We start from the raw sequence: 17,038 nt of genomic DNA on the forward strand, positions 1-17,038 counted from the left end.
GTATGACTAAGTAATTTCAATGAGGTAACTTTAATACTACACAAATAAAACACATATTCCTATCATCACAGAAAGTTCTATTGGACAACTGTTCTAAAACTTTAACCCATAGTCTTAATATTTTTTTAGATTTTGCCTTGATTATTAACACCAGCAATATTCCCAAAGCTTTTTTTTCCTTCACTCCATTAAACTTGGCTCCCATCGAACCAAGCTCAAGATGACAGTTCTTAAAAGAATTTTAATACAAAAAAGATTCAGAAATTATCTACCTGGCATAATGACAAAAATCAAATTTTTGTTTCAACTGTGTAAAAATAAGAGGCTAATAGTTATGCAGTATGATCAAGCTTTTGTTAAAAAAATCAAACTAGAAAATAAGACTGATTAAAATAGGGAACAGTTAGCTAGATGTGTAGAGCTTTAGAATATTCAATGCTTTGTCACAGCACTTAAGATTCCTATTTACATTGACTTTATGGTTTGAAGCATGAATATTCTTATTTTAAAAGAGGGCCTTATATTCTCTAAATCATCAGAATTAAATAGAAATAATTATCAAAATTCAAAATAATGTGATTAGGAACTGACCTGGTGGTATTTAATTTTCCCCGAATGCAGAATACTCCAGCAGCATCTGAGTCCAAACGAAATACTTCAAATTCTAGTTCATCACCCACGTTTATCTCCAGGTTCTGCCACTGCTCTGCAGGCATCTGCTCAGGTTTAGGGATGGAAGCATTGAAACACCCATGTACTAAACAGCCAATGTGGCTGGAAGACACTTTATTAACTGTACCCTGGGAAGAAAGGAAAGGGAAAAGAAAAAAGTAACATCAAGAAATCCAAAGAGTTTAAAAGGTAAATAAAACTTTATAAGCTTCAAACTGATCTTCAAAGAGAAAACATCAAAATATGGTGTAATTTGATATGGAAAAAGTTTTTCAATTAAAATTTACATGTTATACTAAACCATCATTTTAGAACACTGTAGAGTTTAGAGAAAGCTCAAACTTTACTAAATGATTGCATATCAACTGCCTAACTGGATAAAAAAACAAAAACTCCTTAGCTCCCACCACAGGATTCCCTGGGGAATAGATTATAACCATATTGAAACCAAGCAGAAAATACTCTTTGATATGACCTAAATGTGAAAAGACCTCAAGGCAGGAAGCATATGCTTTCTATAACTAGGATCCACATTATATTTCTATCAACAGTCTGAATTTCAAAGCTTAAAGAGCATTCTTTAACTTTAGCATGACGTAAGCAATCTATCAGAAGACAGCTTACCCTTCATATGTAGAACTTGAGCATGGCTATTTTGACTGAATCACAATAACATTTTTATTTTATTTTAAAGATTTTATTTATTTATTTGACAGAGAGAGACAGAGTGAGAGAGGGAACACAAGCAGGGGGAGGGGAGAGGGAGAAGCAGGCTTCCCGCAGAGCAGGGAGCCCGATGCAGGGCTCGATCCCAGGACACTGGGATCATGACCCGAGCCGAAGGCAGACGCTTAACGACTGAGCCACCCAGGCGCCCCCACAATAACATTTTTAGAAGCTTTAAAACTACAGTATGTGCTATATGATTTTAAGCTTAAAATTAAAGTTTAAAAAAAAGCCTTAGTTTTTTCTTCCCCTAAGAATCAATATATATAACATATAAATGAACATCTTAAGTATTTTTTTTTTAAATCATGTATTTTAAATTTGGAGATTAACATGTATAGAGCCTTGTTTAATGTTGGCAACTCCTTATACATAGAAAATTCTTTGGGTGTCATTATCAGGAGTCTGGACAAACCACAGTGCATCTATACAATGGAGTACTATTCAGCAGTTAAAAAAAAAAAAAATTACCAAGCCGTGACAAGACATGGAAGAACCTTAAATGCATACTGCTAAGTCAGAGGTGGCAAGCTGAAAAGGCTGCATACAATATGATTCCAACTATGAAGTTTTGGAGAAGGTAAACTATGGAGACACTAAGAAAGATCAATAGTTGCCAGGTTTCAAGAGGAGGGATAGAGGGAAAAGGATAAGTAGGTAAAATACAGAGAATTTTTAGAGCAGTGCCCAATTATTCTATAGAATACAGTAATGGGGGACATATGTCATTGTGTTGTACATTCCAGGGGTTTTAGAATGTACAAGAAAGAAAACTAATTCTACACTTTTTAAAAAAATAATAATGTATCAATATCAGCTTAACTGTAGCAAATGTTACCACACTAATGCAAGATGTCAATAACAGGAGTAACTGTGTGCGCTGGGGTGGGGGAAGGACTTACTTTCAACTCAATTTTTCTGTAAATCTAAAACTGCTATAAAACAATAAAGCCTATCAGTTTAAGATAATAGGAAAAGGAAATTCTTTTCAATATAGAGTTCTGGAACAACTGAATATAACCATATGAATAAGAAAATGGATCTCAAGGGCCTATTTCACACTACACACAAAAATTAAGATTGGTCATATATCTAAATGGAAAAGCTAAAACTGAATAATTCTACAAGGCTTATAGAAACTATCTTCACAATCTAGGAGTAGGCAAGTTTCTTATACAGGATCCAGAAAGCAGTAACCATAAAAATATGACAAATTGGACCTCATCAATATTAAAAACTTCTGTTTATGAAATGATACCATTACAAGTTAAGAGACAAGTCACAGACTGGGGGAAAAGAGTCACAATACATTTATCTGAAAAGGATTTGTAGGAAGAATATAAACAGAACTACTCTACCTCAATAATACAAAAGCCCAATTAAAAATGGGGAAAGCACTTGAATAGGCCCCTTACTGAAACACATGAAAAAGAGCTTAAAGGAGAAATGCAAATTAAAATCATAAGGAGAAACTAGTATATGCCCATTCCCCTAAGTAAAATTAAAAGACAAAACCAAATGCTGCTTCTAGTTTTTCCTAGGAGAAATGAAAATGTACATTCACAGCTTTATTCATAATGGCTTCATACTGGAAACCACCCAAATGTCAATCAGTAAGGATGGGCAATTAAATTATGATACATTCATACAATTGAATACCATGAGCAACAAAGAGAAATAAACTACCACACCAAACAGCATGGATGAATGCAAAAACATGTTGAGCAAAAGAGGTCAGATTTTCAAACACTGTATAATGAAAAAGTCCATTAATATGAAATTATAGAACAAGCAAAACTAATTTTATAATATATGCAATCAGAACAGTGGTTGTATCTGGAATAGAGAGGACTGACCTGGAAAGGGCAGGAGGCTCGTTCCAAAATAGAATGGTATATATGCTCTTATCAGAATTCACTGAACTGCACACTATGATCTATGTATTTTGTTGTATGTAAACTATACCTCATATTAAAAAAAATGAAACGAACTGTCCAAATTTATTTGAAGACTGGACCTTATTGTAGGAAATAGAGTAAAAGGATGGAGTTTTTTTCATTTCATACTTTCTGTATAGTATGGTATTTCTATGTGTACATTTACAGTAACTTACACAAAGCTGGTAAGTGTGGGAATTTAAGTACAAATCTACTGCCAACTTTATCAGAGAAGAAAAGCTATACTATAACCATACGATTGGCATGGAGGCTGGTTGTGGGATCCCAGTTGGGCAGGCCCAAGATACTTGTTTAATTGATTCTGAAAAATTTTTAAATTAGAAATGCCTTTTGGATAAAATTTGACCTGTATTTATTAGCAATAAAGGGTTAATAGTTCTTAAAGAAAAAAATAAACATGTGTATATATATTTATATGTATGTGCAACAAGGCATATACACAGAACTGCTGGCAGAAGAGAAAGGCAAGTGCAGAGCATAATGGGATATAGTTCAATCAACTTCACCAAAATCTGTATTTCCAGATTCCTCTTGAAAAACTAAAAGACCTATCCCACAGGGCCTTTACTCCCATGGCACATTACAGGTGCCTTGACCTCATCCTTAATTCACTTTCATTACCTGCCTGGTCCCACAACCCTTTGAATTTTCAACTCCTCTGATTACTACACGATTTAAATCCTTTATAAAAGAAACTATTTGTGTGTAATTGAGAAATAATAAACTAATAATAATTTTTTTTTTAACAGCTTAAGATCATTCTGGTGCTATCCAAAGAATAAATTCTGAGACACATTCTTTCCACATACATGTGAGTTTTAGGAGAATGGAGTTTAAAAACTTACCAATGTTGAACTGATGGTAAATTTTTTTCTTTAAATTTTTAGAAACCAATAATAGTAATCCATTTGCTTCCCAAGTCTCTTAAAATTTTCCAAATTATATTACTATACAAGTATACAAAGAAAGCTTAAAAAATATACATATATATAAAAATACATACCATAAGCTTTTGCCCCGGTTCAGGACAGAAAATAATAAAATCTGCTTCAATGTTAAGATGAATGTGTCCTTGATCATCATAAATATCTCCCAGTTCACCCACTACTTTGATGTTATCATATGCAATGGGGACACCTAAAAGGCTATTAAAAAAGAAAAAAAAAAAAATTTTATCCTCTTTTAAACTAGGCCATTATCATACTGATTAAATATACTGAGTCCAAAAATTATACACCTCTTAAATATAATCACACATGCCAAAACACAAGAGCATATGATTAATCCCTAACTACTTGAGTAATTCAATTTCACCAAAGGGTTCCAATATATTGACTAAGTTAAAAATGATTATTCAAGATAGGTACCAAGAAACAAAATGTCCAATTATGCATGAGCAATAGGTTGACCTATTAGCTATGCATTTGAATTCTAGTCATGCTAGAATGAGACAAAAAAAAGACTTGCAAGAAAAATGTCTCTATTTCTGAGTATAACTGAATCAAGGCAATTTTGGTATTATCCACCATTACTGAATTTCTATACTAGATGGTCCATAGTAAGAGAAGTATTGGAGTCACAGGTGAAGCCCCTAAATATTAAAGCCAATAACTTAAGGGAGAAAAATCCTCAAACTACAACTGTTAGTAATAAATAGAAATGTTAATAAGTGAAATATGTAGTCTTATTTATCAAGAACTGATTTTGCTACTTTAGTCTACATAGTATGACAGGATTAGGGGGCAACTACTATTTCAAAATGTCATTTCCAAATACTTAAACTTTAACTACTAAGGAGGCACACCTGGTGGCTTCACTACCACACCCACTACTTCTACTTGTTCAAGAAAAGTTCCCAGACTCCCCAAGGCAAGGCTGAAATCACTCCTCCTGCACTCCTACAAGACACTGTGGCACAGCGTCATCATTGAATTTAATCTCATTTTATTGACTATCTGTGTATCTTTGCATTCCATACACAAATCTAAGGCCCTTGAGAGCACAGAACATTTTTGTTGAACTCTACTAAATTTCTAAAACTATTCACACAGCATAAGAGAAAGAATTTATCCCTAGTAGCTGTTGCTTAAATAAAACAGCCAGGAACCACTGGAAAGGAACTTTAATAACTATCAAATCAAGAAGACCATAAACTCAGAGACTTAACTCAGAGACTTCCTCCAGAAAGCATTTTTTTCAACTATTAATTTCTGCATATGTTTTCCCAAGCAGGAACTACATCACTAGGACAATCTTAGAGGCACAGAAAACCCAGAAGCCTACATGACCTCTGAATGAGGGAACAAATGGGTTTGTAAATAGGTGGACATAGAATCTAGTTCTAAATATATATAAATATCTAAATATATATAAGTCTGTGTATATACTTATTTATATACTTATATATACACACATGCACACACACACACACACATATACATCAGCATAAAGTCATGTTTGCATCATTTTAATATACATTAAAATTTCCAGGAATGTAGTAGCAAATTCAAGGGTGGATTATTAAGTAGGGAACTCTACTGAGAACTACTCATTACTTCAGAAAAGCATTTCACCAGTGGAGACACTGTATGTGTTCTCTGAGTTGTCAACTCAAAACCCCTGCGTCAATCCACCCTTGTAACAGACACATTGACGATTCTAGGTATCAGTGCAAACTAGTGATCCTTGAGCATTATCACACTGAAACATATTTTATGGTATTATGTTGGAGCACTTACAGGTTTTTTTTTTTTTTCCAATTGTGAAGGTAGGTTATATTACCTTTAAGTTTCAATTCACAGTAAAGATATATTTTCATGATAGTAAAGGTAGTAATGCAAACTATTTCCTATAAGAGAGAGGTATTGGGTTCTGTAGGGTTCAAAATTGGTAACTAGGGAATGTGACCATAGAGCCTAAACCCAAAAGGATTTGGGTAAATACATGAAACCCTTGAGAAACCATTCATTGGACATCTAAATTTTTTCCAAATAAAATACTGAAAATATTGATTATGAAACATAACGTTTATCTACTTCTGTTTTATTACGGAAAAAGTAAGGATAAATATGGATCTGTTCATAAACATGTTTTATGCTTATTGAAAGATTGTACCATAGAGGGGGACTGACCTTAGGAAGGAGGGACTCTGTGAGGGCAGAGAGGGGAGAGAAGACCTGCCCCAGGCTCCCCAGGTTGGGGGGGCTGCACTGACAAGACAAATCCCCATAACATTTGGTTTTGAAAACCTGAGGGGCCTGGCTTCTCCCATTTTTTTGTTTTTGGTTTGTTGCTGTTGTTGTTGTTTTTTAAACAATCAACAGGACTTAACACCTAGAGCTTTAAAAATCAGCAGCCTCAATACATTAAGAGGCAGGAGGGGGACAGAAAACAGAGTCCCTGCCCTTAAAGAGACAGAACAAACAGTCCCGCTGAGGTACAGCAAAGCAGCAGCAGTTTGAAAAATGCCTGGGGTATACAGGAAAGAGATTTATTTAATAATCTCAGAGCATGGGCTGAAGAAGCAGAGAACTTCGGGAGATTTCTCCAAGAACAAAAGAGCTGGTGGGCACCACTTCCCTCCCCAACACCTGCCCCCAGCCTAAATACAGGGACAGCTGCAGGACCCAGCACAGCACAACAATCTACACCTAGCTTGCTAGAAGCATGCCCCAGCCACACATTTATGTGGATCCACCCCCTCCAGCCCTCTGCAGTTTTCCCAGGCGGCTTTAGCTCCCCTCCCATAGCAGATCAATGTAGTAGACCTTGCTGGTACTGGATGCAGCATAACCAGCTCCCTTGTTCTCCTGCAGATCTTGGCTGAAGCCCATTCAAAGCAGTGCCACAAGCCCCAACAGGGGCCAGCACCACTCCAAAGTAACACTTGCCCCTGGGAGAGGGAAAATAACAGCACACACCAGTCCAGCTGCAGCCCCAGCAGTGGACTGGGGACAGACATTGGTCTAACTGCAGACCCAACCCACCAGCAAAAGCTTCTCAGGTGACCACACAGGGAAAGCACCCTTGAGTTTGGTGCTACCACAGCTCTGGCAAAAGACTGCTCTGGCTCAATTCAAGCCCAAGGTGGTCCCAGACTAGCCCACTAACAACACATGGACCAAACCCTGCCCACACAGGCAAAGAGAGCCATTGCAGACGACTGGACTGAAGGAAAACATGTCTCAGCCACAAAAGCAGGGCACACACAACACACATAATAGACACCCGTGAACTGCCAGGTTCTGGTGAATAGGAAACATTGCACTGCAGGGCATTACAAGACCTCTTGTATTTAAGGGCATTACTTTCAAGAGCAGATGACTTTCCTAACAGACACAGAATTAAACAAAATGAGAAGGAATATGTCCCAAATGAAAGAACAGTACAAATTCACAAGAAGAGAGCTAAACGAAATGGGATAATATACTTGATAGAGAAAATAATGATCATAAAGATGATCACTGGATTTGAGAGAAGAGTGGAAGACATCAGTGAGACCCTCAACAAAGAAACAGAAAACATAAAAAAGAAACAATTAGATATGAAGAACTCAGTAAGTGAAATTAAAAATACCCTAGAGGGAATAAATCATAGCTGGAGGATGCAGAAGAATGGATCATCGACCTTGAGGACAGCATAATGGAAAGCAATCAAGATGAACAGAAGAGAGAAACAAATAATAAAAAATGAAAATGGATTAAAGGAACTGAGGACACTATCAAGTATAATAACATTTACATTATGAGGATCCCAGAAGGAAAAGAGACAAAAGGGAGCAGAAAATTTATTTGAAGAAATAAAAGCTGAAAACTTACTGAGTCTGGGGAAGGAAACAGACATCTAGATCCGGGAGGCACAGAGGGCCCCAGACAAAAGCAACCTAAAATGTCCACACCAAGACACACAGTAATTAAAGTGGCAAAAAATAATGATAAAAAGAGGATTTTAAAAGCATCAAGAGAAAAGAAAACAGTTACATATAGGAAACTCCATAAGGCTATCAGTGGAGTTTTCAGCAGAAACATTGCAGGTCAGAAGAGAGTGGCTTGATACATTCAAGGAAAAAGAAAAAAAAAAAAAAAAAAACAGCCACGAGGATACTCTATTCACAATAGGAGAGATAAAGGATATCTCAGACAAACAAAAGTTAAAGGAACTCATCACTAGTAAACAAAATAACAAACATAAGAAAGTAATCAATAATAATACAATAATAGTAGAGGACTTTAATGCCCCACTTCCATCAATAGATAGATCATCCAAACAGAAAATCAACAAACAGTGACTCTGAATGACACACTGGAACAGATGGATCTAACAGATAAATGCAGAACATACCATCCTAAAACAGGAAATATACATTCTTTTCAAATGCACACAGAATATTCTCCAAAATAGGTACGTTAGCTCACAAGTCTCAACAAATTCAAAAAGACTGAAGTCATACTATACATCTTTTCCAACCTTAATGCTATCAAAGTAGAAATCAACCAGAAGAAAAAAATCTAAAAGAACACAACTAAGTGGAGATTAAGTAACATGCTACTAAACTGTGAATGTGTCAGCCAAAAAAATCGAAGAGGAAATAAAAAATTACACAAAGACAAACGAAAATGGGGGCGCCTGGGTGGCTCAGTTGTTAGGCGTCTGCCTTCGGCTCGGGTCGTGATCCCGGGGTCCTGGGATTGAGCCCCGCATCAGGCTCCCTGCTCCGTGGGAGGCCTGCTTCTCTCTCTCCCACTCCCCCTGCTTGTGTTCTCTCTCTCGCTGTCTCTGTCAAATAAATAAATAAAATCTTTAAAAAAAAAAAAGACAAACGAAAATGAAAACACAATGGTCCAAAATGTTTTGGGGATGCAGTAAAAGCTGTTCTAAGAAGGAACATTATAGCACTACAGGCCTACCTCAAGAAACAAGAAAAATCTCAAACTAACCTTACACCCAAAGGAGCTAGAAAAAGAGCAAACAAAACCCAAAACCAATAGCAGGAAGGAAGGAATAAAGATTAGAGCAGAAATAAAATAAAAACTAAAAATAGAACAGATCAATGAAACCAGGACCAGGTTCACTGAAAAGATTAACAAAATTGATAAACCTTTAGCCATACTCTTCGAAAGAGAGAGAAAATTCCAACAAAATCAGAATTGAAAGAGGAGAAATAACCAACATCAGAGAAATACAAAGCATTTTAAGACATTATTAAAAAATTAAAAATATATAAAATAAAAATATATAAAATAAAAATAAAAATATAATAAAAAATTATATACTAACAAATTGGACAATGTAGAAGAACTGGATAACTGCATAGAAACTTACAACCACCCAAAACTAAACAAAGAAGAAACAGAAAATTTGAACAGACTGATTACCAGCAATGAAATTGAATGAATAACCCAAAAACTCCCAACAAACAACAGTCCAGGACCAAATGACTTCACAGGTAAATTCTACCACACATTTCAATACTTAATACTTATTATTCTCAAACTATTCTAAAAAACAGAAGAGTAAAGAAAGCTTCCAAATTCATTTGGAGGCCAGCATTATACTGATACCAAAAAAGACACCACAAAAAAGAACCACAGGCCAGTATTTCTGATGAACATAGATGCAAAATTCCTCAACAAAATGTTAGCTAACTGAATCCATCAATACGTTAAAGAAATTATTCACCATGATCAAGTGTGATTTATTCCTGTGAAGCAAGAGAGATTCAATATTTGCAAATCAATCAATGTGATATACTGCATCACAAAGGGAAAGAATAAAAACTGTATCATTTCAGGGCGCCTAGGTGGCTCAGTTGGTTAGGCATATCTGCCTTTGGCTCAGGTCACGATCTCAGGGTCCTGGGATCGAGTCCTGAGTCAGGCTCCCTGCACAGTGCAGAGGAGCTTCTTCCTCTCCTTGTGCCCCTCCCCCCTGCTCATGTGCATGGTTTCTCTCAATGGATAAATAAAATCTTAAAACAAAACGAAAAAACCCTGTTATTTCAAATGATGTATAAAAGGCATTTAACAAAGTGTTACAGCCATTTAGGACAAAAAGCCTCAACAAACTAGGTTAGAGGGAACATACCTCAACATAATAAAGACCATGTATGAAAAACCCACAGCTAATATCATACTCAATAGTGAAAAACTGAAAGCTTTTCCCCAAAGAACAGGAAAAAGACAAAGATGTCCACTCTCACCACTTTTATTCAACAGAGTACTGCCAACCACAGAAATCACACAATGAAAAGGAAAAAAAGGCATCCAAATTGGTAAGGAAGAAATAAAAATTTCACTCACTGTATGTGACATGATACTATACATAGAAAACCTGAAAGACTCAGGGAGCCTGGGTAGCTGTTGGTTAAGCGTCTGCCTTTGGTTCAGGTCATGATCCCAGAGACCTGGGAACGAGCCCCACGTCAGGCTCCCTGCTCAGCAGGGAGTCTGCTTCTTCCCCTCCTGCCTCTGCCTCCCCACCTCGACTCATGCTCTTGCTCGCACGCACTCTCTCTCTCAAATAAAATCTTTAAAAAAAAAAAAAAGAAAGCCTGAAAGACTCCACCAAAAAACTACTAGAACTGATAAATGAATTAAGTAAAGCCACAGAATACAAAATGAACATACAGAAATCTGCTGCATTTTTATACACTAATAATGTAGCAGAAACAAATTAAGAAAACAATCCCACTTACAACTGCACCAAAAATAGTAAAATGCTTAAGAATAAGCTTAACCGGGAAGCTGGGCAAGATGGCAGAGGAGTAGGAGACCTGGATTTCGTCTGGTCCCAGGAATTCAGCTGGATAGGGATCAAACCATTCTGAACACCTACCAACTCAACAGGAGATCGAAGAAAAGAATAGCAACAACTCTCTGAACAGAAAAGCGACCACTTTCTGGAAGGTAGGACGTGCAGAGAAGTGAATCCGAGGCGATATTTGGGAGGATAGATGGCGGGGGGAGGGGGCCTCCATCAGCCGCATCCAGCAAGTGATAGAACCGCGGAGCACAAAATCGGAACTTTTAGAAGTCTGCTCCGCTGAGAGACGTCGCTCCAGTGGCTAAGGGGGGGGGGGTGGAACCCTCGCGGGACAGTGTGGTCTCAGGACCCTCGGGGTCACAGAAAGACCAGGGGTGCCTGAGTGCAGCAGAGCACCCAGGTATTGGAGCAGGGAAGCCGGCTGCAGAGACAGAGGCGAGGCGCAGGCTCTCAGCTCGGTGTTGCCATAAACCGTGATCCGCGACACAGTCGGGCCACTGCTCTTCCAGCAGGGACCCAACAAGTGGCAGATCCGGGGAGACTCCCCTTCCTCCCCCAGGAGGAGCGGCGCAGGAGCACACCGCAGGGATCTGCTGGGTTTGGAGACTCCACACGGGGTCGGGTGCCAGAGATAGAAACGCTTGGTCACAGCCTGGGTGAGCACGGAGTGCGGGCCGGGGAGACAGGAGTGATTGACTGCTTTTCTCTGGGGGCTCACGAAGTGGGGCCCTGAGTTCTTGGCTCCTCAGGGGTGTAGACGGGGAGGCCACCATTTTCACTCTTGTCCTCCAAAGCTGTACGGAAAGCTTGCAGGGAACAAAAGCTCCCAAGAGGGAACCCAAGCAGATTACTTAGCCCGAACCAGCAAGGGCGGGGCAATTCGGCCTCTGGCAAAGACATTTGGGAACCATGGCAACAGGCCCATCCCCCAGAAGATCAGCAAGAACTGCCAGCCAAGACCAAGTTTTACCCATCAATGAGAATGGGAGAACTCCAGAGCTAGGTGAATACTGCACACAGAATCCATGACTTTTTTACCATGATTCTTTAGTCTTTCAAAGTTAATTTTTTTTAACTGTCTTTTTTTTCTAGTTTCTTTTTCCCTGTTTCAACCAACATCTTATCAATCTTTTTAAAAAACATTTTTATTTTTCATTTTTAGAGTCTTATTCTATCCCTGCATAGTAGTTACCCTTATTTTTGGCAGATATATATAAGTTGTTCTCTCTTTAAAATGTTGAGATACAGTTTCTTCTAACAGATCAAAATATACCCTAAATCTCTAGTGTATGGCTTTGTTCTAGTCTCCTGCCTGATCACATTCTCTCCTTTTTTTTTTTTAAATCCTCCTCTTTCTTTTTTCAAACAACTTATCAATTCCTTTTATAAAATTTTTATAATTTTCATCTTTACAGTCATATTCCATCCCTTCATCTTATTAACCCTTATTTTTGTACATATGTAAGTTTTTCTTTCTTTAAAATTTTGGGAGGCACTTTCTTCTAACAGACCAAAATACACCCAAAATCTAGTGTGTGGCACTGATCTATGCACCAGCCTGATCATATTTGATCATATTCTGTTTTTTTGTTTTGTTTTGTTCTGTTTTTGTTTGTTTTTATGTTTTTTCTTTCTTTCCCTTTCTTTTCCCCTGGTTTCAGGTCTTTTCTGATTTGTTTAGAGTATATTTTCTGGGGACATTGTTACCCTGTTAGCATTTTGTTCTCTCATTCATCTTTTCTCCTCTGGACAAAATGACAAGATGGAAAAAATCACCTCAACAAAAAGAACAAGGGGCAGTACCGACTGCCAGGGGCCTACTCAATACGGACATTAGTACAATGTCGGAATTAGAGTTCAGAATGATGATTTTAAAGATACTAGCTGGGCTTGAAAAAAAGCATGGAAATTATTAGACAAACCCTTCCTGGAGAAATAAAAGAACTAAAATCTAACCAAGTCGAAATCAAAAAGGCTATTAATGAGGTGCAATCAAAAATGGAGGAACTAGCTGCTAGGATACATGAGGCAGAAAAGAGAAGTAGTGATATAGAAGACCAAATGATGGAAAATAAAGAAGCTCAGAAAAAGAGAGGTAAACAACTACTGGATCACGAGGGCAGAATTCGAGAGATAAACAATGCCATAAGATGAAACAACATTAGAATAATTGGGATCCCAGAAGAAGAAAGAGAGAGGGGCTGCTTAAGGTATATTGGAGCAAATTAGAGCAGAGAACTTCCCTAATTTGGGGAAGGAAACAGGCATCAAAGTCCAGGAGGCACAGAGAACCCCCCTCAAAATCAATAAAAATAGGTCAACACCCCGACATCTAAGAGTAAAACTTACAAGTCTCAGAGACAAACAGAAAATCCTGAAAGCAGCTCGGGACAAGAGGTCTGTAACCTACAATGGTAGAAACATTAGATTGGCAACAGACCTATCCACAGAGACCTGGCAGGCCAGAAAGGACTGGCATGATATATTCAGAGCACTAAACAAGAAAAATATGCAGCCAAGAATACTATATCCAGCTAGGTTGTCATTGAAAATAGAAGGAGAGATAAAAAGCTTCCAGGACAAACAAAAACTAAAGGAATTTGCAAACACAAAACCAGCCCTACAAGAAATACTGAAAGGGGTCCTCTAAGCAAAGAGAGAGCCTAAAAGTAACATAGACCAGAAAGGAACACAGACAATATACAGTAACAGTCACCTTAGAGGCAACACATTGGCACTGAATTCATATCTTTCAATAGTTACCCTGAATGTAAATGGACTAAATGCCCTGATCAAAAGACACAGGGTATCAGATGAGATTAAAAAACAAGACCCATCGATATGCTGTCTGCAAGAGACTCATTTTAGACCCAAAGACACCTCCAGATTGAAAGGGAGGGGGTGGAAAACAATTTACCATGCTAATGGACACCAAAAGAAAGCTGGGGTGACAATCCTTATATCAGACGAATTAGATTTTAAACCAAAGACTATAATAAGAGATAAGGAAGGACACTATATCATACTTAAAGGATCTATCCAACAAGAAGATCTAATAATTGTAAATATCTATGCCCCTAACATGGGAGCAGCCAATTATACAAGCCAATTAATAACAAAATCAAAGAAACACATCAACAACAATACAATAATAGTAGGGGACTTTAACACCCCCCTCACTGAAATGGACAGATCATCTAAGCAAAAGATCAACAAGGAAATAAAGACTTTAAATGATACACTGGACCAAATGGACTTCACAGATATATTCAGAACATTCCATCCCAAAGCAACAGACTACACATTCTTCTCTAGTGCCCATGGAACATTCTCCAGAATAGAGCACATCCTAGGTCACAAATCAGGTCTCAACCGGTACCAAAAGATTGGGATCATTCCCTGCATATTTTCAGACCACAATGCTTAGAAACTAGAACTCAATCACAAGAGGAAAGTCGGAAAGAACTCAAATACATGGAGGCTAAAGAGCATCCTACTAAAGAATGAATGGGTCAACCAGGAAATTAAAGAAGAATTAAAAAAATTCATGGAAACCAATGAAAATGAAAACACAACTGTTCAAACTCTTTGGGATACAGCAAAGGCAGTCCTAAGAGGAAAGTATATAGCAATACAAGCCTTTCTCAAGAAACAAGAAAGGTCTCAATACACAACCTAACCCTACACCTAAAGGAGCTGTAGAAAGAACAACAAATAAAGCCTAAACCCAGCAGGAAAAAGAGAAATAATAAAGATCAGAGCAGAAATCAATGAAATAGAAACCAAAAGAACAGCAGAACAGATCAACGAAACTAGGAGCTGGTTCTTTGAAAGAATTAACAAGATTGATAAACCCCTGGCCAGACTTATCAAAAAGAAAAATGACCCAAATCAACAAAATCATGAATGAAAAAGGAGAGATCACAACACCAAAGAAATACAAACAATTATAAGACATATTATGAGCAACTATATGCCAGCAAATTAGATAATCTGGAAGAAATGGATGCATTCCTAGAGATATATCAACTACTAAAACTGAACCAGGAAGAAATAGAAAACCTGAACAGACTAAGGAAATTGAAGCAGTCATCAAAAATCTCCCAACAAAAGCCCAGGGCCAGATGGCTTCCCAGGGGGATTCTACCAAACATTTCAAGAAGAATTAATACCTATTCTTCTGAAACTGTTCCAAAAAATAGAAATGGAAGGAAAACTTCCAAACTCGTTTTATGAGGCCACCATTATCTTGAACCCCAAACCAAAGACGCCATCTAAAAGAAGAATTATAGACCAATATCCTTGATGAACATGGATGCAAAAATTCCTACCAAAATACTAGCCAGTAGGATACAACGGTACATTAAAAGGATTATTCACCACGACCAAGTGGGATTTATCCCTGGGCTGCAAGGTTGGTTCAACATCTGCAAATCAATCAACGTGATACAATACATTAACAAAAGAAAGAACAAGAACCATATGATCCTCTCAATAGATGCAGAAAAAGCATTTGACAAAGTACAGCATCCTTTCTTGACCAAAACTCTTCAGAGTATAGGGATAGAGAGTACATACCTCAATATCATAAAAGCCATCTATGAAAAACCCACAGCGAATATCATTCTCAATGGGGAAAAACTGAGAGCTTTCCCCCTAAGGTCAGGAACACGGCAGGGATGTCCACTATCACCACTGCTATTCAACACAGTATTAGAAGTCCTAGCCACAGCAATCAGACAACAAAAAGAAATAAAAGGCATCCAAATTGGCAAAGAAGAAGTCAAACTCTCACTCTTTGCAGATGATATGATACTTTATGTGGAAAACCCAAAAAACTCCACCCCAAAACTGCTAGAACTCCTACAGGAATTCAGTAAAGTGGCAGGATATAAAATCAATGCACAGAAATCAGTGGCATTCCTATACACCAACAACAAGACAGAAGAAAGAGAAATTGAGGAGTTGATCCCATTTACAACTGCACCCAAAACCATAAGATACCTAGGAATAAATCTAACCAAAGAGGCTAAGGATCTGTACTCAGAAAACTATAAAATACTCATGAAAGAAACTGAAGAAGACAAAGAAATGGAAAAACGTTCCATGCTCATGGATTGGAAGAACAAATACTGTAAAAATGTCTATACTACCTAGAGCAATCTACACATTCAATGCAATCCCCATCAAAATACTATCCACTTTTTTCAAAGAAATGGAACAAATAATCCTAAAATTTGTATGGAACCAGAAAAGACCCAGAATAGCCAGAGGAATGTTGAAAAAAAGCAAAGCTGGCGGCATCACAATTCCGGACTTCAAGCTCTATTACAAAGCTGTCATCATCAAGACAGTATGGTACTGGCACAAAAACAGACACATAGATCAATGGAACAGAATAGAGAGCCCAGAAATGGACCCTCAACTTTATGGTCAACTAATCTTCGACAAAGCAGGAAAGAATGTCCAATGGAAAAAAAGACAGTCTCTTCAACAAATGGTGTTGGGAAAATTGGATAGCCACAGGCAGAAGAATGAAACTGGACCATTTCCTTACACCACACACAACAATAGACTCAAAATGGTTGAAAGACCTCAATGTGAGACAGGAGTCCATCAAAATCCTAAAGGAGAACACAGGCAGCAACCTCTTCAACCTCAGCCGCAGCAACTTCTTCCTAGAAACATTGCCAAAGGCAAGGGAAGCAAGGGCAAAAATGAACTATTGGGACTTCATCAAGATAAAAAGTTTTTGCACAGCAAAAGAAACAGTCAACAAAACCAAAAGACAACCGACAAAATGGGAGAAGATATTTGCAAATGACATATCAGATAAAGGGCTAGTATCCAAATTCTATAAAGAACTTCTTAAACTCAACACCCAAAGAACAAATGATCCAAACAAGAAATGCGCAGAAGAC

At 37.7% G+C, this 17,038-nt stretch overlaps 1 protein-coding gene across 1 annotated transcript in view; it reads right to left on the reverse strand.

Annotated features, from left to right (window-relative positions):
* Nucleotides 1–17,038, reverse strand: part of POLR1F (RNA polymerase I subunit F) — a 29,576-nt gene that overhangs the window by 2,577 nt on the left and 9,961 nt on the right. Inside the window, exons 2-3 of the mRNA XM_036113168.2 lie at nucleotides 4,360–4,501; nucleotides 592–800 (exon numbers count right to left, since the gene is read on the reverse strand). Coding sequence (XP_035969061.2) covers nucleotides 592–800; nucleotides 4,360–4,501 — 351 coding nt within the window. The remainder of the gene's footprint in view (nucleotides 1–591; nucleotides 801–4,359; nucleotides 4,502–17,038) is intronic.

The sequence above is a fragment of the Halichoerus grypus genome, chromosome 12 (assembly GCF_964656455.1).
Source record: "Halichoerus grypus chromosome 12, mHalGry1.hap1.1, whole genome shotgun sequence".
Taxonomy (NCBI): domain Eukaryota; kingdom Metazoa; phylum Chordata; class Mammalia; order Carnivora; family Phocidae; genus Halichoerus; species Halichoerus grypus.